At 40.3% G+C, this 25217-nt stretch overlaps 2 protein-coding genes and 1 non-coding gene across 11 annotated transcripts in view; 1 reads left to right on the top strand and 2 right to left on the bottom strand.

The window, feature by feature from the left end:
• Nucleotides 1-2872, top strand: part of FLT1 (fms related receptor tyrosine kinase 1) — a 173145-nt gene extending 170273 nt beyond the window's left edge. Inside the window, exon 30 of the mRNA XM_030882597.2 lies at nucleotides 5-2872. Within this exon, the coding sequence (XP_030738457.1) occupies nucleotides 5-206 (202 nt within the window). The 3' untranslated portion in view covers nucleotides 207-2872. The remainder of the gene's footprint in view (nucleotides 1-4) is intronic.
• A 4676-nt stretch (nucleotides 2873-7548) lies between these two features.
• The window catches only part of PAN3 (poly(A) specific ribonuclease subunit PAN3), a 116260-nt gene continuing 98591 nt past the window's right edge, over nucleotides 7549-25217 (bottom strand). For 5 of the 9 annotated variants that reach the window (XM_070044090.1, XM_070044091.1, XM_070044092.1 and 2 more), the window contains 6 exons: nucleotides 21759-21898; nucleotides 19072-19201; nucleotides 18267-18331; nucleotides 12368-12506; nucleotides 10364-10493; nucleotides 7549-9440 (listed from right to left, as the gene is read on the bottom strand). In XM_070044090.1, coding sequence (XP_069900191.1) covers nucleotides 9346-9440; nucleotides 10364-10493; nucleotides 12368-12506; nucleotides 18267-18331; nucleotides 19072-19201; nucleotides 21759-21898 — 699 coding nt within the window. In that variant the 3' untranslated portion in view covers nucleotides 7549-9345. Of the gene's footprint in view, nucleotides 10494-12367; nucleotides 12507-18266; nucleotides 18332-19071; nucleotides 19202-21758; nucleotides 21899-25217 lie in introns of those variants that run through there. The other 4 variants (XM_030882603.2, XM_030882604.2, XR_004044818.3 and 1 more) reach the window with 3 other exon arrangements.
• LOC115866857 (U2 spliceosomal RNA) lies at nucleotides 21395-21584 on the bottom strand. The gene has a single exon (XR_004044884.1). It is a non-coding gene; the product is annotated as a U2 spliceosomal RNA (small nuclear RNA).

Genomic DNA, 25217 nt, shown 5'->3' with positions numbered 1-25217 from the left:
TTAGCTTGAGAGTAACAAGTACAAGTAAGGAGTCGGGCCTTTCTGACCTCAGCAGACCCGCGTTCTGCCATGCCAGCTGTGGGCACCTCAGCAGAGGCCGGCGCAGATTCACCTATGACCCCTCGGAGCTGGAGAGGAAGATTTCGTGCTGCTCTCCCCCACCCGACTACAACTCCGTGGTCCCGTACTCCACTGCACCCGTCTAGAGCCCGACTCAGCACAGCCTTCTTTCTAGAACCACGTGTGTATTTATACCCCCAGAAAAGTAGCTTTTGCCAGTATTATGCATATATAAATCGACACCTTTTCCTTTCCACAGAAGCTAGCTGCTTTTGTGTGACTGTTAATAGTGCTTTTTGTCTCTTTTGACTAACAAGAATGTAACCCCAGATAGATAAAGCCAAGAGCACCACTGCCAACCCTCGCGGGACTCAGAGGGTAGGAGAAATCCTTCCTCAGCCCCAGGACTTGCTTCTCCTCCCCGGGGCCCCAGGGCCGCCGGGCTCCGGCTGGTTGATGACACACACTGTCACCTGTCACCGGCCTGTGCTGCAAAGGCGTGGCTCTGGGGCCCTGCAGCATCTGACACGGCCTGGGAGGAGGAGGGGAGAGAGGAAGAGAACAGGACAGGGCACGGGGACGGAGTGGGATGGGGACAGTGCCACTGGGTCCACGTTCGAGAACCAGCCAGGGAGCAGACAGGACAGGGGGTGGGCGGTGAGCGGAGGCCAAAAAAGGCCAAACGTAATTTTTGGAACGACCAAGCACATTGCACCACCTCAGCTATGGGATGGGTTCTGTGCCTCTTCCCAGACGGGGCACGGCTTTCGCCAGCGCTGGGTGGAGCTCGAAGCCAAGCCCGTCCCCCCGCCGGCCCCCCAGCAGGACACGCTGACCCCGCCCCCTGAGCTGGGCGGGGCGGGGGGTGCCGGGGGCGGAGGCCGCCTCTCCCCACGCGCCGCTCCCAGGAAGCTCAGCCCAGTGAGTCTGGTCTCCTAGGTCACCGGTTCGGCTGAAAGCCACGTTTTCAAAGATACTGTCAGATTCCATCTGGAGTATTAATATCTAGTCAAGACACTTAACTCAGTTTTTGGTATTAACCTGTTTCGTACAGTTAGTTATAAAAGGAAGCTGAGGAGAAGGAAAACAGTCTTGTGTAGGTTTACTCTAGACCCAAACTAGGATAGATGGAGGAAAAAAGAGAAGGCGGAGTGAAAACCCCATCTCCACGCCGACCAGACCAACTCCCGAAAACCGTGGCGACCCGAGGACAGAAGTCAACCAGGTGTCCTTCTTATTCGGTGGAGACCCTACCCACGCTCGCCTCTTAGACAGAAGAGCATTGACCAATGTCTACTAAGCACTTTATGCTCCTTGAGGAAAAAGGCGGTATGTAATTTATGCAAGATGCTTCTAGAGTGGGGACTCAGGACATTAGTGAGCCGACAATAGGAGAAAAGCCTCTTTTCATCTACTTTGGGCCTTGCCTTGGGTCTGAGGATGATGGAAATAGGGAGACAGGGTACCAAAGGGTGCCTACTTCTCAGGGTCCAGAGGCCCTGGACCCCTCACTGGCTCTGCGTGATGCTGCGTGTTTAGGATGTGCACACCTTCTGGGGCCAGCTGGAGCCAGACAGGCCACAAGGAATCACTGCTCCTGGTAGAGAAGAGGACGCTTCCCTTCTTAACTCTAGAACCTGAGACGGAAGTGATAGATGGGCCTGTGCTTCCTGCCCCGTGTGCCACAGTCTCGCTTCAAGGCTCTTCGTATGAAGAGATGGGGGAGAGCTGGAACGTCCCCAGCAAGACATCGGCTGCTTCCGGGGGCGGGGACTCTGCTGGAGGAGCCTCTGGCCAGTCTCCAGCAAGAGTCAAGTGCAGACAGTATCGGGCCAGGGCCCTGGAGAGGGGGGCCTTCTTCCTGTTCTTCACAAGCCCGAGAGCACCTGTGACCCCTGGCAACAGTAGAAATCAGGTAACCGGGAGGAGGTCAAACAGGGCAATTACAAGAAGACCACAATCGATTCTCCTGTCTTCTCAAATCAGTTAAGGATCCAGCAGTTAGTGAAAACAAAGCAAAACCTTAGCTATGCATATAATGTCTTGATTTCAATAATCTAACTCTTAATCATTAAGAGGCCTTAGTAATACCATCTTTCCAAAAGAACACGTTAGACTGTGTTAATCCGGCTTCCTCAGAGACTCGGGTCTGTCCCATCAGTCCGGTTTTATCTGGAGTCTTAACATAGAATGAAAACTGGAAGCTGGGAGGAATGAGTGTATCCAGTGGCGAAGGGCTTGTCCCAGACGGGTTCATTGAAACAGCACTGAAAATGCAATCACTAGTGGACTGATGGTATTATTAGACCCATTTGTCATCTCCGACAGAAATGGTTGGCCTGAACAACGAGGGGACAAGTACTCCCTTTCAGGACTTGTGAGATCAAGGACACGGAGCAGCGTGGGTAGGAGGGGACGGGAACCACGCGCGAGCCTGTATCTAGCTGGTCTAAGAATGACGCTCAGGCCCGTGGAGCAAGTGGGTCCAAACCCTGAGAAGGTGACCTCAGCCTTCTGGCTGCGCCTCGCTTCCCAGCCCCTAAGAATGCCACACAGGAAACAACCACGTGTCGGCCCCTTTTAACTGATCAAAGAAGGAGCGCGTCTTTGACCGACAGTGGTAGTAACTATATGTATATTTGTGTGTGTGTGTGTGTTTTGTGCAGAACTATTTAAGGAAACTGGAATTTTAAAGTTACTTTTATACAAACCAAGAATATATGCTGCAGATATAAGTAAGAGAGAATCTCGTCCTACATCTCTAGTCACTATGAATGTACTTTGTATGCTATCTTCATATAATAAAATTAACTTACAGAAACATCCATATATTTTCCATTTTGCGTATAAATGAAAAAAGGGGTCTTGGTTTCCCTGGGCGGGGGAGTGGACAGGTGTTCTGGGTGAGCTCACGAAATACCAATTACTAATCCGGCACAAGAAACAGAAACCAAGCGCCACTAAAGACGGGGCACAGAGCTTCTACCAGTCCACAGAGTGGCTGCTCTCAACGATTGAGACACTGCGAACAGTAAATCAGAATCAAAATATAAAATGAATACGATCACAAGTAGAATGTACAGACTGAGTGCGAGTGCTGGCTGCAGACCAAAGTCCCCTCAATTAAAAAAGAGGCAGGCTTTCCCAAACACTAACATTACTATAATCACAGAACGTGTGTGTGTACACACGCGCGTGGGTGTATATTTGTGTATTAGAGGTTGTGTGCTGGGAACCATACGAAATAACTAGGCAGTGACACGAGAGCTTCCCTAAGAAAAGGACACTAGCTACGTATTCTTCAATTTTGTTTTGTGGATCACATCCTAGAAAGAGGAACCATTGAGGTAATCACTAATAGACATAGAATAAGTGACCAACACATTGTCTTAGAAAGCGGTCATACCATCACCTTCCTAATAACATCATAAGCAAACCAGATTGGAGAAACACTTCCAGGGAAAACAGGCCTGCTTTCTTTGGGACAAGGCGAGAACAAGGGATAAATGACTAATCTCAATAAATTTGTGGTTATTAGCTGAAGAGGGCAAAAAGCATTTTATCTTCGAGAATCTGAAATCCTTTAAAAATGTTACTGGTTTTCTTAACACAAAAGTCACTAATTTAGGCAAAGGATTTGAAGAATGTTCAAGGAATTGGGGTCACGTCATCGTTTAGAAGTTTTCTCATGACTCTGGAAACTTACTGTACATTTGGGAACGGAATTTTTTCTTCTGTCCAGCAGCAGGATAGCCCAGCAAGGTTTATTGGACTCCTCAGTGTTAAACGTATTCCCAGACTTACGGATTTCACAGGCCAGGAAATATTTCAGAAATATCCTGGATCCCAACACAGGAATGACTAGCCTTCTGTTTTTTGAACTAAAGACATTTAAGAGAAAAAAAACAAAACAAAGTAACCCCCCAAACCCACTAGATGCCACTAATGTTCTATTTCTTGATCTGGGTGTGGGAAATAGGTACGTTCACGTCGTGATCATTCACTGAGCTGCACCCTTACATGCAAACGCACGTGTGTATGCTCTTCAATAAAGGGTTATTAAAATGAAAAAAACCTGATTGATCACCACAACTCTTCACAGAGGAAAAACCCATTTGAAAAAGAGTAAGGGCTTAGACTCAAACATAGCAACTAAGTTTTATGTGCCAGGAACTATTTATTCCAAGTGGTTTAGAGAAATAAACTCATTTAATTTTCAAAGCAACCCAATGTGATAGGCACTATCAGTATACCCTTCACATCGATGGGACGACTGAAGGAGTCAAGAGAACTTCAAAATCCCACCATCACATCTGCCCACCTACCACGGACACTCTGCCCTCCCGACTCAGAACACCCGGGGTACACGCAGCCCCTCCCTCTCCTCGACTCAAGGCCATTGCTCCAGCAACTCACCACCCCTCACCCCTGCCCATCTTCCCTTTTCCACTGGATCATACGAACATGCTATTACCTCTCCCATCTGGCAAAACCCAAAACCCTCCATCCCTGCTTTCCCCTCCAGCTACCACCCCATTTCTCTTTTCCTCTTCACGGCAAAATTCCTTGAAAGAGCTGGTTATACTACTCTGTGTTTCTGGTTCCTCTCCTCCCACTCAAGCCGAGCTTTCTCTCCCACTCACTGAAAAGGAGCTGCTCCATGGGGAGCTTATCCATGACGCCACGTCGCTAAACTCAGTGGCCATTTTCAGTCTCAGTCTTAACACCTTGACCCTTATTCCTGGAAACACCTTGATTCTAGGACATCACAGATTTTTCTTCCCACCTCACTGGTCATTTCTGCCTCATACTGGTTTTCTTTTCTCTGATCCTTGAACAGTGTTCCAGGAACCCCAGGGCTCTGCCCCTGGACCTTTCCACTTCTCAGTCTATACTAACTCTCTTCATGCTCTCAGTCAACCTCAAAGCTTGAAATGACATCTATATGATAATGACTTGCAAATTGCATGTACAGGCCAGAGCTCTCCCCCTAACCTCCGAACTCCTATGTGAGTGCTAAACCAATATCTCTTGATTGTATTTTCCAAGAACTCGCTGCACCAATACCTCCCATCCCACATGAGCTCTGGCAGTGTCCTTGTCACTTCCCCATCCAATTCCTCTCCCCTGGAATCAGAGCGGGCTTTGTGACTCGTCAGCAACAGAATGTACCAGAAGTGACCGTGCATGAGTCCGAGGCCAGGCCAGAAAAGATCAGCCTCCACCCGAGGCCACTCATTCTCCAACCGGTCCCACCAGAGACGCAGTCGCCAGAGCTGGAGAAGCCCAAGCCTCACGGAGAGGCCACGGGTTGGGACCTCCATTGACCGGCCCCAGCTGAGTCCAGTTCATGACCTTCAGTTCAGGTGCCAGGTCGGATGACTGCAGCCCCCACCCTCCTGGCACTGGAGTTTTCCCTGCTGAGGTCCAACATAATGGGTAGAGCTAAGCCGTCCCTGCTGTGCCCTGTCCTAATTCCTGACCCACAGAACCCATGAGAGTAAAATGGGGGTTGTTTTATGCCACTGAAGTTTACGGTCCGTCGTCACTTAACAATAAAAAACCAGCACAAACGTGTACTAAACATCTTAAACTTAACAGGCCCCAAACCAAATTCCCAACTGTCTTTCCTCACTTCCCCGTCTTCCCCGTGCCAACCCCCCCCTTCCTCCCTCCAAAAACCCCTTTCTTCCTACAACCATCTCTTTCAATTCAGCAGAATCCTCCATCCTGTCAGTAGTGGGCCAGAATCTTCAGTCATTTTGATTCCTCTCCTCTTTCTTACTCCACGTCCTAGAAATCACAAATCAGGACATGCTCTTGGCTCTACCTTTGAAATGTATTCAGAATCCAGTTGCTTCCCACTGCCTCTACAGCTATCTCCCCGTCACCCCGCCCCAAACCCCCTAACGAGCAGCCCGAGTGATCCTTTCAAATGCTGTGCCATGCTATTCCTGCTCACAATCCTCCTCGAAGCTTCCCCTGCAGGAGTGAACGCCAAAGTTTCCTGCCGATTCTGCTCTGGCCTTGGGAGCCTGCTTGCCCTGCCTCAGACGCTCCCGGCACGTTCCCTGGCCTGGGATTCTTTTCCCTCAGACATCTGCGATGCCTGGCTCCTTCTCTTCAAGTCTTTGCTCAAACACAACCTTCTCAGGGAGACCTGAGAAGGAGGTCACATCGTCCCATCTGACATTCTACCATCACCACCAAACTCCCCACACCTAGAGTTGCCAGATGAAACACAGGATGGCTAATTAAGTCTGAATTTCAGATAAACACATGATCCTGTGTCCCATGCAATACTTGAGACGCACTCATGCTAAAAAGAAAATTATCCACTGTTTATCTGAAATTCAAATTCAGTTTTGTGTTGTCTATTTTAATTTGCTAAATCTGGCAACCCTATCCACGCCCTTTACCCTACTTTATTTTCTTTCCATAACCATTATTACCTCTTAACTACTATATACTCCTTTTCCCTGATAGGATGAAAGCTCTCTAAGAGCAGAAATATTTGTCTGTTGTTGTCAGAGTGCTGTTGGTTCCTAGAACAATGCCTGACATATAACAGGCATTCAATAAATACAGGCAGACCTCACAGATGCTGCTTTTTCTACAGACTGAAGGTCTGCGGCATCCCTGCATCGAGGAAGGTCTCAAGGCACCGTTTTTCCAACAGCAACTGCTCACCCACTTCAGGGCTCTGCGTCACGTTTTGGCAATTCTCTTAGTATTTCAAACTTTTTCATTATTACTATATTTGTTACAGTGATCAGGAACCTCTGATGTTACTATTGCAAGATTACAACTTGCTGAAGGCTCACATGATGGCAGTACTTTTAAATTAAGGTATATACATTTTTTTTAGACATAATGCTGTTGCACACCTAACAGACTGCAGTACAGTGTAAACATAACTTTTGTACGCACCGGGAAACCAAAAACTTCATGTGACTCACTTTATTGCAGTGGTCTGGAACTGAACCCACAATGTCTGAGGTAGGCCTATATTTAATGAATGAGTACCTAGTTTCAACAAATATTACCATTTTGTCATATTTTCCTTCTCTACCCTTCTATTCGGAATGATGTTTCTGGGGGGGTGGGGGGAGAGGAACCTTCACCTATATAGTAAATTAACCGCGTCTGAATCAAAGACCAGCAGATGTCATTCCTTTCGTGTAGGTAGGTCCTCCCTCCTAAACTACACGGTATGCCGTGTACTGTTTAGAAATGTTTGGGTGTAACTCCACATTTTGTAAAGAACAAGTACTTAAAATACTTATCCGCATTTTTGGTGCCTAGAACAGATCCAAGTTAGGCATTTAACAGATATTTGGTAAATTAACAAATAAATCTGCCACCATTTTATCCAAAGACCAAAAGTTCCTCCAAAACACATATGAAACGTTTGGCCTTTTAAGTACCAATCATAAAACAAACATCATCTTGTTAAATGAACTGGTAGCAAAAAAAAAAAGGACCATCTTCTCTCTGCAATTCTTTATTAAAAATACTGCTGTACACGTAGAGACTGAAAACAGGATTAAAGATGAATAACCCATATTGGGATCATGACATTAGAACTTAACATACTGGTGCTTTTCAGGGAAGTTGTTGACATCCAAATTACAGAACCAAGGTCAAAAGCAAAATACAAAGGTACCCTCAAAAATATTTACAATGAAGTAAATACATTAACAGATTTTAAAATAGGTAACAAAAAATCGAAATGACCAACGTTACATGATTTCAAGGGTTGTCCGTTCTGTGCTTGTATCTGTCGTAACAGGAAGGTGTGCAAGTTTATATCCTTAATTTGAGTACTTTCAGATATTAAAATCTTCCTATGAATTAAAAAGACTAACTTTTAGACAACCTGTTAAATGGAATTACACTATGGAAAAGAGGGCTCCCCCAAAAAACACCTAAGCAGAACTAAGAGTTCTATTGAAAACCATTCCCAATAAAAACTAAATGAAAAATAAATATAAAACAAAGCTTAAAAAAAATAACGTATTACCTGACACCAACTGTTTTCTGGCTGACAATATTTACTCATGAAAACATATCAGCTGTCTACCTTTTTATTCAAACCAAGTCCTGAGGTTACTAGGGGCTGAAGCAAGCTAGCATTTATGATGCAAACACTCTTGGGGTTGTGATTTGAACCGGCCTCGCAGAGGGAAGTTTGCTGGTCTACACAGAATGAGAAAATCAAGCCCTATTTTACCCCTGCCCTTCCTTAGCTTTTGCAAAACATTGGTCCACAAATTAAATTTTCAAAAAGTTCCCAGACCCTGAAACTAAAATAGATGATCCCCTTTCATTTTCAAAGAAAACAATATTGGAAAAAATCTCCAGCCCGCTTATAAATTAAGCATTTCATATTTCTTCTAGAATACAAGTAGTTCTTTTTTGTACAAAAGAATTACAATATGATTTGTCAAAAAACATATAAAAAGACAGCTGCTCTTTGTCAAATACATGAGCTAATAATGATAAAAGACTTTTGCATGTTAATGTCTCCAAGTTCCTGTTCCTTTTACATAAAAAAAGAACATTATGGTGGCAAATGTTAATTATCCTTTGAATATTGAGCATTATGTTCTTTTAAAATCCATCCTGATCAAATGCAATAACTGATTTTCTTTTTAACTCAACAACTGATGCTACCAGACGTGGACTCAAACACACTTGTTAAAACATGTAAAGCGTGTCTCTAGTCTTCAAAGATTTTGGGTGAAGAGGTGCTTTTTCTTGATGCAAATCTCAAGGCAGAGAAAATCATTTTAAAGCTTATAAAAAGTGGACAGAGAAATATTAAAAACTTCTCTGAAAACTACAAATATGTATAGTTATTAAAATTGAAGACTGTAACATCAGTTGCAAGTGCTTGGAAGTCTTTCCTGACCTTTTGAGTTTCCACATTTTCTTCATAGTTGCATGATGAGCACCCAGTGCTAGCAAAACATTCAGTGCTGGGAAAGGAGATAGAGTCTTCATTACTGTTTTTTATGAAAGAAAATTCCTATGTATTTGGCAGTCTTCAGTATCAAAGTATAGGTATTTCATTAACTAGAAATTCCATGAATACCCAAGTTTGGCGACAACTGCACGTCCAAATGTTAAGAAAGTTAAGAGGAGGAAAATTCCAGACTTTTGAGACTGACTTATTCAGGAATATCCCACATAGTTATTATCAAAAGCACTATTACTTTGGGCTAAGCAGTGACTGCAAAGGCACAGCAGATTGTTTTCCCTCCAGATTCAGGCTGTAAAACTTCAGAAAGCTCCTGATGCCAGACCACCGCTGTGTTTAGTTCGTCTTCTGAACAGTGTCTCTGTATCTGTATCCAGTGTAAAGTACCATAATAAAGCTGTGGTTCAAAGAACAGAACTTTATACAAAAAAGCAAACTGGGAAAAACCTAAAGCAATATACTCCTGAACTTCAGGCCTTTAACACAATTTCTTAATTTTTTTCTGTTAAAAAATGGCATAAATGTAAATGTATCTGATTAGCAGGGAAACGCCTTTTTAAAAAAAGGCTCTGGTTGAATTTGGAGCAAAGAGCTCTGTGTGCTCCTTCAGTTCCTGTTTGTCTAACCCTCATTCAGAAAGGACTTAAATCAACTAGTAGGGGAATTCACACCCAACAAGTCACTGAAATTTTTGTGTGTTCTTAAAAACAAAACAAAAAACACACAAAAAAAATCTCAAGCTGAACTAACAGCGGGTGGCATACAGAGCTTGCATACAATACTCTTACAAGAATTATGCACTATATGGTACTTCCATGAAATCATTTACCTGGTCCCTTATGTTATTCAGGGCAACCCATCCCCAAAAGAGCAAATTCTGCAACCCTCAGTGACAAAAATGCTGCCCAGCATTGTTTCCCAAAAACCTCCTTGCAAATCGTTTCCCTTAATAAGTATACAATGTGGCAAAAGTTCAAAGATCAGAAAAAAGTCTTTAAAAAATTAAAATTAGTGCATATACAAGTGGAAAAAACAAAAGCTGGAACATCATTCCCCTAACGGTGCTCCTTAATCTAAAATAAACTCTTCACAGGTGTGGCCCACCGGCAGCCACAGCTCAAGGATAAGTGAAACATTCTTCCTTTCAAGTAACAGCGCACCTGACCCAAGTGCAAGCAGCTCTGCTCATCTTCTGCTTGTTTCCCAAACGCGAAATGAGATGATGAGAACAGTTCAGCTGTAGTGCAATTTGCTATTGGTTAATAAGCTCCTCGGCCATATCCCGCCTGGTTTTTTTTTTAAGCAAATACTACAACTGACCATTTGCAGCTGCAATCAGTTCTTGAAAAGTATTTTCAAAGCATCGCTTTAAGTCACTGTAAGTCACCACAAGTACACTCTTCTCATCTCTGGAAATGAGGCTTATTTTTTCTGGCACACCAGCATCTAACTGAAACAGACAGAAACACAACATATGAAGTTCAAGCCTATTTTAGGACAACACTTGCAACAGTGATATATGAAATATTTTTTAAAATGTTGTCACATTCCCCTCTAGAAATTCATAAATATTTTACATCACTAATCACTATGCACACACTTTTCAACTCAGATGCGTTTTTAAAAAACTGTCCTAGGGGCTTCCCTGGTGGCACAGTGGATGAGAGTATTCATTAAATAATCTTCATTTAAGATGTCTGTCCATGGCTTATTTCCACAGGATCCACCTGTCAGTGTTTATTCTAGTTCTACATATTTTTAATTACTGGTGCTTTGATACTATGGATACTGTTTTCTAAAATCTGGTAGAATTATTCTCCACTTGTTGCTCTTACGAAAAATGTTTTCCCCTTAAGGGAAAAGGGCAAATGAATATACAAATTGTACCAGGTTAGCTCAATGATAACATAGTCTTGTTCTGTCTTATTGACAATACTCTCTAAAGAGTTTTAAGGAGATTCAAACACGGCAAAGTAGTGCTTAAAAATAACACCACCGTGTTTTACCTGAAGGGTTAGCACACCGTACGCCAACAGCTCTAAATCATGTGCCACCGTAGGTATTTTCTCCTCCAGTCCTTGTAATTTAGGGACAGTTTAGACCAGGGGTCAGCAAATGTTTTCTATAAAGGGCCAGACAGTAAGTGTTCTAAATTTCAGGGCCATATATCAACACAAGCCTCTGTCTCATACTCTTCTTAGCTGGTTTTGTTTTTACAATCCTTTAAAAATGTAAAAACTATTCTTAGCTTGTAGGCTGTACAAAAACAGGCACAAGGATTTGGCTCACAGGCCAGTTTGCCAACCCCGGATTTAGATATAAACCTATACACAAAGGCTAGGATATACTTCTAGAGACCATTCTCTCTGTAATTCCAAGTAATTCGTAAGGAAAATGCACTCCTCCCTCCCTCCATAAATCGCACCTCTCCTGGCCCTTTCAAAAACACAAAGCTCACCTCTCAAAATTATGATACATCTCTACCTGCTTACTTCATCTAATCACTTCTAATTCTCCATTTATCACAGCTGGGTCTAGTGATATGCCCAGTACTGCGTTTTCACTATTATTAACACTTGATTAACACCCACAGCTGACAGCACATGAACTAAGGACATGCAGGACTCACAATGACTGAGAAGAAAGGAATTCAACTTTTAAAAAATAGTCAAACACAAAATACTGCTTTGTTTGTTATAACAAACTACACTTGGTAAATAAAAGAGAGTGGGGCGGGGGTGTGGGAGGCAGTCCTTCTGTGACATTTTATCACAGCAGAAAGGTCCACAATGAAGAATTCTTAAATTATTCATGTAGGCGTTAAAAAAAATCCTCCCTGGGGCTTCCCTGGTGGCGCAGTGGTTGAGAACCTGTCTGCTAATGCAGGAGACACGGGTTCGAGCCCTGGTCTGGGAGGATCCCACATGCCGCGGAGCAACTAGGCCCGTGAGCCACAACTACTGAGCCTGCGCGTCTGGAGCCCGTGCTCCGCAACAAGAGGCCGTGATAGTGAGAGGCCTGCGCACCGCGATGAAGAGTGGCCCCCGCTTGCCGCAACTGGAGAAAGCCCTCGCACAGAAACGAAGACCCAACACAGCAAAAATAAATAAATTAATAAACTCCTACCCCCAACATCTAAAAAAAAAACCTCCCATTCTACAAATTGTTATTAAGTAGGTACACCTAATAATTATTAATAAAATGTCTTGTACACTATAGCAGACTACATCTTAATTTCTTAAGTCTCTTAGTATCTGTAGGAGATGCAGCTCTATAAATTGTAGATAACAGCACTGTGATCTTAAAAGTCCAGATACAAATTACCTTGTTAAGACAAGAAATGATATGACTGAGGTCAATCCAAGGAGCGCCCGCTTCTGTCACCTGATGAAAAAGATGATCCCTAAAGAGTTTCAACAGATAACGGTCTCCAGTCTCCGACCAGGTAGGATCCTTCTGAAACCTGGGGGAAGGTAATATTTCACCTCAGTAACTCATGCTGTATACCACAGGGCTATATGTTTATACTTCAGACTCAAAACTAGTTGAATTTTATTGTTTTCTACAATAAATCAGAAAGTAGCGTTTGTGTGTAGTTTTTTTTAATCAAATTTTATGTCCAGATTGCCCATAGATTTTTAAAAACTAATCTCACTGAACATGAAAGTATATGAATACCACTTGCCACTTCTCAAGGCAATCACCCCCCTTACACACTCCTATTTTATAATCACTTCCTTCTTTAGGGCCCTACCATTAGATAAAATGGGGAAGAAAGCAAATGTCTTCAGATATCTTTAGAAATAGGTTGAAAGAGATTATCCTTTTCCTCCTCCACCCTCAGGTCATACGGTAGAGAGAGGTGGTCAGACAGGTGTTCTGCTTTACTGGGAGCATAAAACAGGGAAATGCTTACGAAGCAAAAAGGGGGTAGATTCTGGTTTCCTACCATCATGTGATGATGTGAAAGTGAGCTGCTAAGAACTGGAAAACTGACCAGATGATCACTGCTAAGTTTTCAGTGACCCATGGAACTTACAGGCTCGTGGGGAAAACAGACATTCAAATAGTAATTGCTTATTTAGAGAATGCTATTAAGAAGAAGGGATGTGGTATAGAACAGAAACATGAATTCACCTGGGAAAGCAAGGAAGGCTTTCTAGGGAAGGAGTGGATGCTCTTCCCAAAGGAAGAGTGCCCCTTAGTCAGAGGTATGAGGTTTTGCAAAGGACAGAGCAAGGAGCACTTAAGAAACTTAGGAAGGGTCAGTGTAGCTGGATGGGGTTGGGGGAGAAAAGAGAAGAGAAGAGAGGGAGCAGAACTGGAGGGGTGCAGAGTAAGGACAAGGAGGGGTGAAAAGCCAGGCAAAGACAGCACTAGAGGCGAGGAGGACAGTAAAAGGAAAGAAACACATCTGAAGCAAGGATAAAAAGGGAGAGGTCAGACCATGCAGCCTTAGATCACATTTAAAAATTAGATCTGCATTCTGAGAACAAGGAGGGGTAAGCCCACCACAGTCATGTATCTGGGTTCATACAACAAACGGAAGGTGGAAGATTCTTTCCTGCAGAAGCTGACCTACCCAAGGGAAATACTGACATTTGGAAGTCTACCAACAACAAACAAAAACCATACGTAACAACATCATGCTGCTTTATCACACAGTCTATTATATAATCCCTGCCTCCACAAGGAACTTCCCCCTAGCTTTTAAGGATGTCATTTTTAATATGAATGAACAGCCAAGGATCAGAAATCCTTTGCAGAATAAAACAAAACAAACTGTTCTTTTTTCTATGAGATATTGCAGGGAACAGAATAAAAGTTAAATAAATTAAAAAAAAACCCACTCACTAAAAATCTATAATTGACAGTCTCAGAGAAAAGGAATTAAATGCTATAAGACAGAAACATGCAGAAAGCAGAAAGCAGAAAGTTGTTGAAAATTTAAAATATGATAGCAGAAATTCAAAAATTCAAAGGATTAGGAAAAAACCCTTTAATTTTAGACAAAATTAAGTTGAGATTATTGCCTAGAAAGTAAAACAGAAAGATACAATATAGAAAATAGAAGAGAATATTAGAAAATCAATTGCAAAGGCCTAAGAGCTAAGCAATGGGAGTTCCAGAAAGAGAGAAGAAAAGTTTTCAAAGAAACAATAAGACAACTTCCGAGAACTCAAAGACATAAATTCCCAAGATTAAAATGCCCACCTGTTGATTCACCAGAATGAATCAAAAACCCACACACACCACAGCACATCGTTGTGAATTTCTGCACATCAGTGATTAAAAAAAAAAAAAAAAAAATCCTAAAAGCATGGGGAGTGGAGAAGGATTTGGAAAGAAAATGGCTTTGAGTCCGTCTGGAAGTTAAAAGACAATGGAGCGACGCTTCAAATTCTGAAAGAAAACTATCATTACTATTACTTAACTACGTACTAGAGGTACTAGCTAACACAATCACTCAAGAGAAATCAAAAGTATAGAAATTAGAAGGGAGGAAATATACTGTCATTATGTGAAGACACAATTATACGCCTGGGAAACCCAAAAGAATTTACTGAAAAACTATCCAAACACTAATGTACCAAGGTTCAAAATTTATAGAAATCAATCGTTTTCACATACAACGATATAATCAATCATATCACATACAAGGATAACTCCTTATCCTTAGATAAGGAGTCTAAGAAGACAGAATGGGGGGAAATTCCCATTTATAATAGCAACAAGAAAAAATACCTAAGAACAAACTTAGTGTGCTATAACTATATGAAGAACAATGTAAACACTGAAGAACACTAAAGCAGACATCAGCAATACAACGACATGTCATTATCTTGGTTAAGATAACTCCACATCTAAAAACACAAATGCTCCTTAAGTTTACTAATAAACTTAATAAATATACCATCAGGTTTAAAAAAATTTTTTTTAACTAAACAAGCTGATTCTAGAATTTATACAGATAATTTAAGTTTTAGGAAAACAACAAAAAACAATAAAATGGAGATAAGAAAGAGCTAACACTACTAGATTTTAAAATGTCAATCATGATGGTGTGAAAGAGGTGCTGCCTTAATAAACCAGTGGAAAAAGCTAGACTAGTCCATAAACAGCTTCTGGACCACTGGGTAGTCGTCTGGGGGTGGGGGGAGTTGGATTCGTACCTTACACCCTATATAAATTCTGAATATATAAAAAACTTTAACAGGAAAAAATTGAAACCTGAAGTGTTCTAGAAGGAACTACAAGATTATCCCTTCACAATCTTAGAGTAGAAATGCCTTCTAACTTTCTTACTATGACTCAAAATCCAAAAGTACAAAAGAAGTTTGATCAGTTAGACTACCATAAAAATGCCTACGTGTGAAAAGATTAAGCAGTCAAAAGAAAAATGACAAACTTCAAAGAAAATGATCACAAAGGGTAAATCTCTCTGGCTCCTATACATCAAGATGACAGACAATCCAACTGAAAACAAAAATGTGCAAAGGATCTGGTGAGACAGAAAAGGAAATATAAATGAATCAAAAAGATAGGCAACATGCTCATCATGAGTAAATACCAAAAACACCTGCACTGAGATTTAATTTCTCATCTATCAGGTTGTCAAAAATCGAAATTTTTTTTTTTTTTTTTTTTTTTGCGGTACGCGGGCCTCTCACTGCTGTGGCCTCTCCCGTTGCGGAGCACAGGCTCTGGACGCGCAGGCCCAGCGGCCATGGATCACGGGCCCAGCCGCTCCGCGGCATGTGGGATCTTCCCGGATCGGGGCACGAACCCATATCCCCTGCATCAGCAGGCGGACTCAACCACTGCGCCACCAGGGAAGCCCCAAAAATCGAAATTTTGAAAGAAGTGTTGTTGGTGAAAGACTCTCATGCACTGTGCCTGGTAAACCCGTCTAAGGGCCATCATTACAGTCACAAATTACAACGGGTGCTGACCTAACGATCACAGTCGAACTCGTATTTGTGCACACACTAAATTAAGTATGTGTAAGTCAGTCCCTGCAGAATTGCTTATACTAGCAAGAGGCTGAAAACAACTCAAATGCCCATCAATAAGGAACTGGAGAAATAAATTACAGTGTACCTACAGGACGGACTATTACATGGCCATAAATTATGAGGAAGCACAGCACAGTGGTTAACAGCATGGACTCTGGGACCACCATTCTGTCTGGATTCGAATCCTGACTCATATGTGACCTTGAACAAGGTTTTTAACCTCTCTATGCCTCAGCTTCTGGGTTAAAAGGGAATACTAACAGTACCCAGCACCACAGGGCTGTTAGGAGGATTAAGTTAGGTCATATTTGTTAACTATTGACAATAGTGTTGAGCATACACTAAACACATCTAAAGAGAAAGATTTCCAAAATATATTGTTATGAGAAAAGAGCAACGAACAGAACACTGAACATGGTTTACAATTTGTAGATATTTAGAAGTGGGGGGACAGGGGTGATAAGAATATACAGTTGTAACTCGGAAAATATGTGCAAGAGACTAATAAAAGACTGGTGGGAGGAACTGGGGAGACTGGGGGTGTCAGGTATGAAAGAGAGATTTTTTATTTTTCACTGCAAACCCTTTTCTACTTTTTAATAAATTGGTTCATATAAAATCTATTCAAAAGATTTAAATAATAAAAAGAATTTTCTGAGGACAATCTGGAATTATATGCCCAATCATACTATCAATAAAGTATAAAAGTAGAATAAAGGTATTTTCAGACTTTCAAAGACTCAAAAAACTCACCTTTCTCAGGAAGCTACTGAAGGCTGTGCTTCATTAAATCAAAAGAATAAACCAAGGAAAAAAGCAAGAAACAGGGCAAGCAACACAAAGGGAGAGACAATGAGAACAGCACAGGGAAGCTCAGGTTCTAAAGTGAGAGTGTGAGCAGGCCTGAAGCCAAGGAGCCCAGAGAGTAAAGGGCAGAGGCTCCAGGTGCAATTTCTCTAAGGGGAGGAAAAAAAGGGAACTGACAGGTTACCATTTTTGACCATATTGAAAGGTATTTTAGAACTCTGGCAGAGAGTCTGGAATGAACTAGTGGTAAATATTTTTTCACTTGTTTAGTTTTCTATATAAGACAATAATTAACATCAGGAAAACAAAAATCTAAAAACAAAATACAAAAGAAAGGAAATACAGTCATGATTTACTATGCAAGGCAGCTACGAACAATATTTACCTTGTTCTAACAATGCCAACACTGAATAAAGATTTATCTCAAAATTCATGGGTTAAGCGGTACAATGTGTGTGTACTTAGTTAAGGGAAGGGGGTGTGAGAGAGAAAGCCTCATCTTCCACAGGACAAAGTCATTAGCTGAGTTACAAATTGAAGAAAAATTTAAACACTGAAGGAAAAATCAAGGAACAGCACTCTAAGCATTATACTTTTTTAAATAAAAGAGATAAATGCCAGAAAGAAGCAGCTAAAAGTCTTTTTTAAATGGTTCAACATATAGTCATGTTCTCTTCATTCAGAAAAATCATCAGGGAAAATGCTAATTGAATCTTTTAACTTTGAAGAAAGCTAAGGGAACTTAAATTTTGTGGTCAAAACGTTCTCCCAAGCAATGATATTTACCTGTCACCTATCTCTATTAACAGAGGTAACAATCCTGAAATGCAACTTATGCTACAGTCACAACAGCTGCACTACTGTTCTACCTGTCTTGGACAGGTATAACGCACAAACACCAAACTTGCTTCTTTCTTGAACATATGGTTAACTTACAAACAAGGCAGAACTAAACAACAAATAATGTAAGATGGTGATGCTATTCCAATGTCACTGATACGACAGCTATAAATAATGCACTTTAGCAGAAGAACGGCTAGAAACATCTGAAGTATCTAATCTGACCAAGGTAACCTGAACTGAACAGGCTTCAGAAAGGAGACAGGGAAGAGGCAGTACTGACAGGCAGAAAATGCACCCTCGTACGCAAACCACAACAGAGATTTCTAACACAGTGTATTTTCTGTTCGCGTGTGTGTGTGTGAAATCCCTAAGGACAACCACAACGTACGCTGTGGTTAGAAAACCACACCCTAATGGCTAACAATAGGCTTAAGGTCACTTTACATGAGAATTTTTCTTTTTCCAGATAAACCCAGTAAGAATAAGGTATACTCATTCTTGTTACGCCAATAGTGCCCTTGATTGAAAACACATTGTAAAATACTGTAAATCCTTACTCCGGCCTCTCATTGATTGTTCCCAATTTTGCTAGAAGCCTAAACAGTCTTCCATTTTGAACCTCCTATAAAACATTTTAAAAAGAGAGAGAATATTAATGTTCCAGCTAACTGAATATAAAAGCAAAAGTTTACAAAACTGGTATCCTGTACCAATATTACCTTTAAACAATAAATCTTAATATCCCCACCTTCTGGTTATACTTTTGAATACAACATGTCCATTTCATTCAATAGTAATACTCAAGAAGATTATGCAGCTGTCCATTTTTTTCTTTTTTAAAAATTTTATTGGATTATAATTGATTTACAATGTTGTGATAGTTTCAGGTGAACAGCAAAGTGATTCAGTTATACATACACATATATTCACTCTTTTTCAGATTCTTTTCTCATACAGGTTATCACAGAATATGGAGCAGAGTTCCCTGGCTATACAGTAGGTCCCTGTTGGTTATCTATCTTATATATATATATAGTAGTGTGTGTATGGTAATCACAAGCTTGTGATTTATTCCTTGCCCCCTACAGCTGTCCATTTTTAAGAATTATTAAAGTAATTCACATTAAAAAAAAAATCAAGATTGTGTCTCATGACTGTAGCAAAGCCGCAAACAAAAAAGAACAAAGCAAATGCCCAGAGGACCTAAGAAATCAAAATACGGAACACTAAGTTTGGACAAAAATATCTGCAAACAATCTTAGCCAGCTGTGTACTATGTTCAGCACAGTAATTACTCTGTTTTATATCTATTGATACACACAGATGCAGGTGTGTACACACTCCTTTAACTACACACTTTACCTTTGCAAGGTCTTCCTCTATGACATCATTTCTCATTTGAGCAGCATCCAATTGAGTATAAAATCGAGCACCAATCATGGGCATGATGTCATTTACACTTCGCATCCTGTTTTGGTCAGTCAACAAATATCTAACCAAAATAGAGAAGGATCACTTGAATGCCAACCACGCAATTCACAAAACAACACAACCCCCAAGCACACGGGCACTGCTGCCGCCAGCATGTTAGTGTGCACAACTTCGGAAAAAATTTTTTCATGCAAGTCGAGTTCATTTTTAAAGCTTAGTAGTTATATTTCTTTTCTCTGGAAAACTTTAAGAGCCAATGGAAAAAACTGTAAAAATGTCTCTTTCTCTAAATGTTTTACTATTATGAAAATGAGAAAGGAAAGCTGGGTAGAGTTAGACTTACCATATTTCCATTCTCAAACCCTTCTTTACAATAGTGGGAGATGAAAAGATTGTTACAAATATTTTTGGAGGGGTGAAATGGGGGTGATTGTAGATGGGGAAATTTTTCCATTGCTCTTCAAAAATAGTTTTTGAAACTAAAACTAGGTCTTCCATTTTGATACGTTAAATAAGCCTCAGCTTTTTAGGAAGCTGTCTCCTGCTCTGTGACCTCATTTACCACCTGTCATGGTATATTTATTTCTGAGAAATCTTCATGCACTAACACACATCAGAAAAGACTGAATCAATTTCTTCTATCATTATAACTAAGGCAGAAAAATATTACACGTTTCAAAAGGCCACCTGTCAGAATACAATGATTATCAATCATCTCTTACTATTTATTCTGATAGGTAAGCCATGTCCTAACCATTCTCATCAAAGCAGCCTCCTAATCTTTCACTCTCTGCTTATAATTCGACCTTATTTTCTCCATAGGACTTATCACTATCTGCAAACATCTTACTTGTTTATATGTTTATTAAGTCTTCCCCATTATAATGGGTGGAAGCTCCAGAAGACGGAAATTTTGTTCATCTTATTCAGAAGTGTCTTCAGCATCTGACATATAGTAGGCATTCTTTTGTTGAATAAAGGAACAGTTATAAACTCATGTGGATAATCTATGTCTTGGCTATTCATCTGTAATTACTGACATATTTGTATCTAACTATGTATAGTATATGTGTACTAACTATGTATAAGCTATGTGACTTTTGGCAAGTTACTTTACATCTTCAAGCCTCAGTTTTGACATCTCTAAAATGGAGCTAATAATGGTACCTAATTTATAGGGTTATTGGGAGAATTAGGTGAATTAATTCATATCAATCAGTTCAAAAGTGCATGATACATAGTTTACTACTCTGTATATTTTAGTTATTGGTTAGTATGGAAGTATGACCTTTTTGTTTATTCATTTTTTATTAAGGAACATTTCGTAACATTTGTAGAAGGAAAGAGAATTATATGATGAATCCTCATGAACCCATTACCCAGTTTCAATAATTATTAACTTATGGCCAATTTATTATATTTATATCCTTTACTCTCACTTTTTTAAAAAAGGAAAATTATAACGAGATTATTTAAGACATCCTAGGTATTGTAAGCTACAGCTAGAAATCACTGCTGTGAAAATATATGAAACAAATATTTTTATTTAAAAGAGAAATCAACTTATTTGATTATTAAAAGGAACCAGGTAACCACTGGCTTCCAGTGCTCTGTCACCAGCAGGACACTTATGCCAGCGTAACAAAGCACAGGTGGGCAGCCCCATCCTCCATCCCTCAATTCCATACCACAGGGCTAGTCCAAAAAGAAACTGGATCATCCAGGGTTACACAGAAAGATCAGAAGGAACAGCTGGAAGCTAAAAGAGACTGAAAAGGATCAATAAGCTCTAATTGCTTCTAGAACATCATAGAAAAAAATTTCAAAAGAGACTTCCTAGCATCTGTTCTCTTGAATAACTTATAATAAGGGTTATGGTTGCCCATCCCCTGGAATCCCCGATGTCAGACCCATCTTAGACTGTTGTGACTGCAGTCCACATGGCTTCTCTTAAGCCAAGATCATTTCAGACCTATGCTCAAGGATTCCCTGGAGTATGAAGACACAGGAGGAGAAAGAAGCATAGGGACCTCACACACGTGCCTTCTGGAACAGGTGTCTGGGCCACACAGCACAGGACCGGGCTGCACGTGAGGTTACTTATGACAGCTTTTACAAAGACACTGGTCTCTCTGGAGAGCAGCACTAATAGGACTTTCTGAGACGATGCGTATGTTCTACGTCCACGCTGTCCAGTATATTAGCCAGAAGCTACATGCGGCTTCTGAGCTCTTGAAATGTGGCCGGTGCAACTGAGGAACTGAATTTTAAATTTTATTTAATTTTAATTCATTTAAACTTAAAAGGTCATATGTAGCTCATAGATACCAATGCAGCTTTACAGGGTCTAGCCTTTCGCCAAATGTTTACAACATCAATAACTAATTTAAACACACTGGTTTATGAATTTACACTTGATCTTAGCCAAAAGGCCGAGAAGTGATGGTTTATGTATTTACTCCAAGAAATACATACTTAGCAATAAAAACAAAGAAATTAAAAGTTGTTTAATTATGTTTTGCCTGATTTTAAATAGTGGAAACTAAAATAAAATCACTGTTAAAAGGCCCTCATGAAAAATCTGTCTTATCTCATATGATTATTATATTAAAACTTACAAAATCAGATTCTTCAGATCAGAGGAGTAGTTGATTGTCACCAGTTCCATGGCTTTCTGTAAATTCTCTCGCTGAATTCCTGCCAAAGAGTTGCAAGCCAAAGCCAACACAACTTTTCCTAATGATATCAGATCTGCTTGCTGACATGAAAGAATAAATATAACTTTTAATTTTTCTTTTATAGGTACAAATTTAATACACTGACACTACTGCCTGCATGGAAAAAGCATCTTTACAAAGAAGCTGAAGAACTCAGCACAAGGTTCCCAGGTATTGGAGCTTATCAGTCACCTGGGAGCTTATTAACAAGACCATTTCTGAGCTGCTCCACCCCAGATTCTCATCCAGGAGGTATGGGAACAGGCCCAACATGTTTAAAGCGCCCAGGTAATTCTAATGAAGGCAGTTCTGGGGGGTACTTTAAGAAACATTACCTGAAGCAAGTCACATGCCAACTGCAGAACTGCTGCTTTAAATTTTTTTTCTAAATTTTTATATTTAAATAGAGCTGATATCCTTACTATTACAAGAAATCTGAGGTTGGTTACCATATAGTTAGTTGCTTTACAGTGATCACTCACGATAGGCACTTTTCTCATTTTCCATGATGCACAAAATATAGTGAGAGTTCATTTGAAGAAAAGTAATTCCCTTATTCCAAACACAGCAGCAGCATTACCTGATTTCAGAGTAGGTTCCCTAGACACTGACAATGTTGCAAACCCCCATGACATTCCATCTGCCATTGTTTCCAAACAGACCGTTTTGTACTATAAAAGATCTTTGAGCTCTGTAACCACCTGATTTCCTACCCTTTTTTTTTTTTTTTTTTAAAGATTTCCCACTCTGAGGCTTTCCTTCAAAAGGAATTTTTAAAAGACAGCTGGCTGAATTGAGGCAAGCTCTCTACCACCTATTAAAACTCCAGGAAACAGAACGGTCACCCCAGGTGGCCCTGCTTGGCAGGTGAACTATTAATGATCACATGCCTAGGAGACAATGGAGTAGTTCAGAGTTCAATGAAATCATCTGAAGTCATTTTTACAGAAAACTTACATAAATCTTCACAATCTGAGATCTCATCTGAATTATTGGATACATGTTTATTTATGGAATATTGGTTTAGTATAGGAGTTTTCAAACCTAGTTTTACATTAAAATTCACCTGAGAAGCTCAAAAAACAAACAAAAAGTCACCCAGTGGCTATCCCTTCATCCTCTTCTGGTGTTATTAGTCTGGGGCAAGATATACGTATTGGTATTTTTCAAACCTTCATAAGAGATTCAGATATGCAGCCAGGGTTGAGAATCACTGGTTTCGTGGAAGTTTATAAATGGTGTATTTGCAAAATCAGGTGAGTATTTCAAGGCAATCACTAATGAAACTTTAGGACTATACAGCTATCCTTAACAACATTCTACCCAAATAGTAAAGAATAAAAGGAAAACAAACTCCATTATTAACATTAAACAGTTCAAATTTAAAACTTTATCCAAATCTAGCACATATGAATCTGACGCTGAGCCTGAGATCCTATAATCAGCGGAAGAACTGATTAGACAAACAGCTTTGAATCTATCAGGAAAAGAGATGCCAAGGATTCATGCCAGAGAAACTTTGAAACTTCATTAGTGGCAGAGTTAGGGGCCCAGGCTGGCAGGGGGGAAGGTGACAAGGAGAGGGGCGCGAATACTGTGGCGTTTCTGTTCTCCGGATGGCTCTGCCGTGACTGAATTCAGGAAGGGTTCCTCACGGTCATTCTCAAGATCAAGGAAAACATTCACAGTTATATTAATGAAATCCTAAAAATGCTGATCGAGAGAAATCAGTACACGTAAAAGCTAACTGTAAATTTCTACAAGTGTTTCAGTCCAATGTCATCAGCAAAGTTAAGCTTGTTATTGTTTAAGTATTTCAGCAGCATGTAGCAACACACAGCTTCCCAACCCTCAAACAGTAAAATCTTCAGTTTAGCTCCACCCTGAATTGATGCTGTAACTAAACCTCCCACCTAGAACATTCCGTTATTCCCTGTTATGAGATAAGAAAACCAAAGTGCAAGACAGCTGAAGGACTGTTATGGGTATAAAAAATAAGGCCATCTGATTCTGAGTGTAAACGCCACCTTTCTGAAGCTGACTCAAGGTGGGAATACCCACTTTTAGAAATAGAGTATACATGTCTCATAATCCAGACTAAATTAGAACTGATCTTTTTAAATAAAAGAGGTTAATGAAGTCCTGCTTAATTAAGAGAGTTTAACATCGTAAAAACTCAGTAACTCTCCTTTCCTTATTTCCCAGCTAAATAATTTTCCATTTGTTATTTTGCTTCTTACCTCCATCTGGCTTTGCCCCCCATTTGTTGAATTCTGGAGGTTTTCCCCCCAACTCATTTTCAGTTTCTTCCTGATTCTTGATTTTTCTCTGATTCTATCTACGGCTCTATTTATGTCCATTTTACTGAAAGTCAGTCTCTATTCACGTGTCTGAAACAGACTATGAAAAATAGACTACAAGAAACAATGCACTCCTTTCTCATATACCCTCTTCTCTGTGAAATCACAATCCCCCGTTTGGGACTACCTTTAATTCTCTCCTTTACCTTACTATATAAGCTACATGGAAAATCTACACATATATACCCACTCCAAAAAAAAAAAAAAAGGAAAGAAAAGAAAACCTGATACAACTTTTACAGCTGAAAAATAAAGGGAGGGTGACAACTGGTTGAAAGTAGCCCACGTTTATGAATGAAGGCAGTTCCTGACTTACCAAGTTGCCCCAAATCCTTACTTTAAAGTTATTTGTTTTGAAACTCTGGGATTATTTTTTCTTATGAAGAGTTGTTTTTCAAGGTAACTAACTACACAACCCATAATATAACTCCAATAACGGACATTTGCAAATAAAAAATGGAAAACAACACTGATGTGATACTCACAGAAAAGCAAAATCAAACTAGTCTTATCTTATACAAGTAATTAAAAAGAAAAAGGAACTATTCAGAATAGAAGAGACTGAAGAGATACCGTGAGACTGCACGTAAAAAACAAAACTGGAAACATGGGGTTTCCAAATACTTGCAATAGAGGTTGATGGCACTGGTTCTAAATAATGTCTGATTTCTCTTTAAAAGTTTAATATTATTTTCCTGGATATATAAAGATCACTAGTATTTTAACAGTCAATAACCAGTCACTTTCAGGAGCACAAAGATTATGAAGAGAAATTTTCAGAGCCAATTAGTTAGGCACTAAGTATAAGACAGAAGATAAGCAGGAAAACAGCTAAGAAACAACCAACCTGGATAAGAAAGAGGGAGCAAATTCCCTTCTGCAGAAGAAAGCTGCTAGGGCTGGGGGCTGGGGGCTGGGAGGGTGGGTAGCCAGTTTCTTCCATGGAGATCCCACTAGATGGCGCTACCAACCAGAACAGCTTGGCTGCTGCTGGGGGTAG

Source organism: Globicephala melas, chromosome 18 (genome assembly GCF_963455315.2).
Source record: "Globicephala melas chromosome 18, mGloMel1.2, whole genome shotgun sequence".
Classification (NCBI taxonomy): Eukaryota; Metazoa; Chordata; class Mammalia; order Artiodactyla; family Delphinidae; genus Globicephala; species Globicephala melas.
Note: the sequence above shows the minus strand (reverse complement) of the source record. Positions and strands in the feature narration are given on the sequence as shown.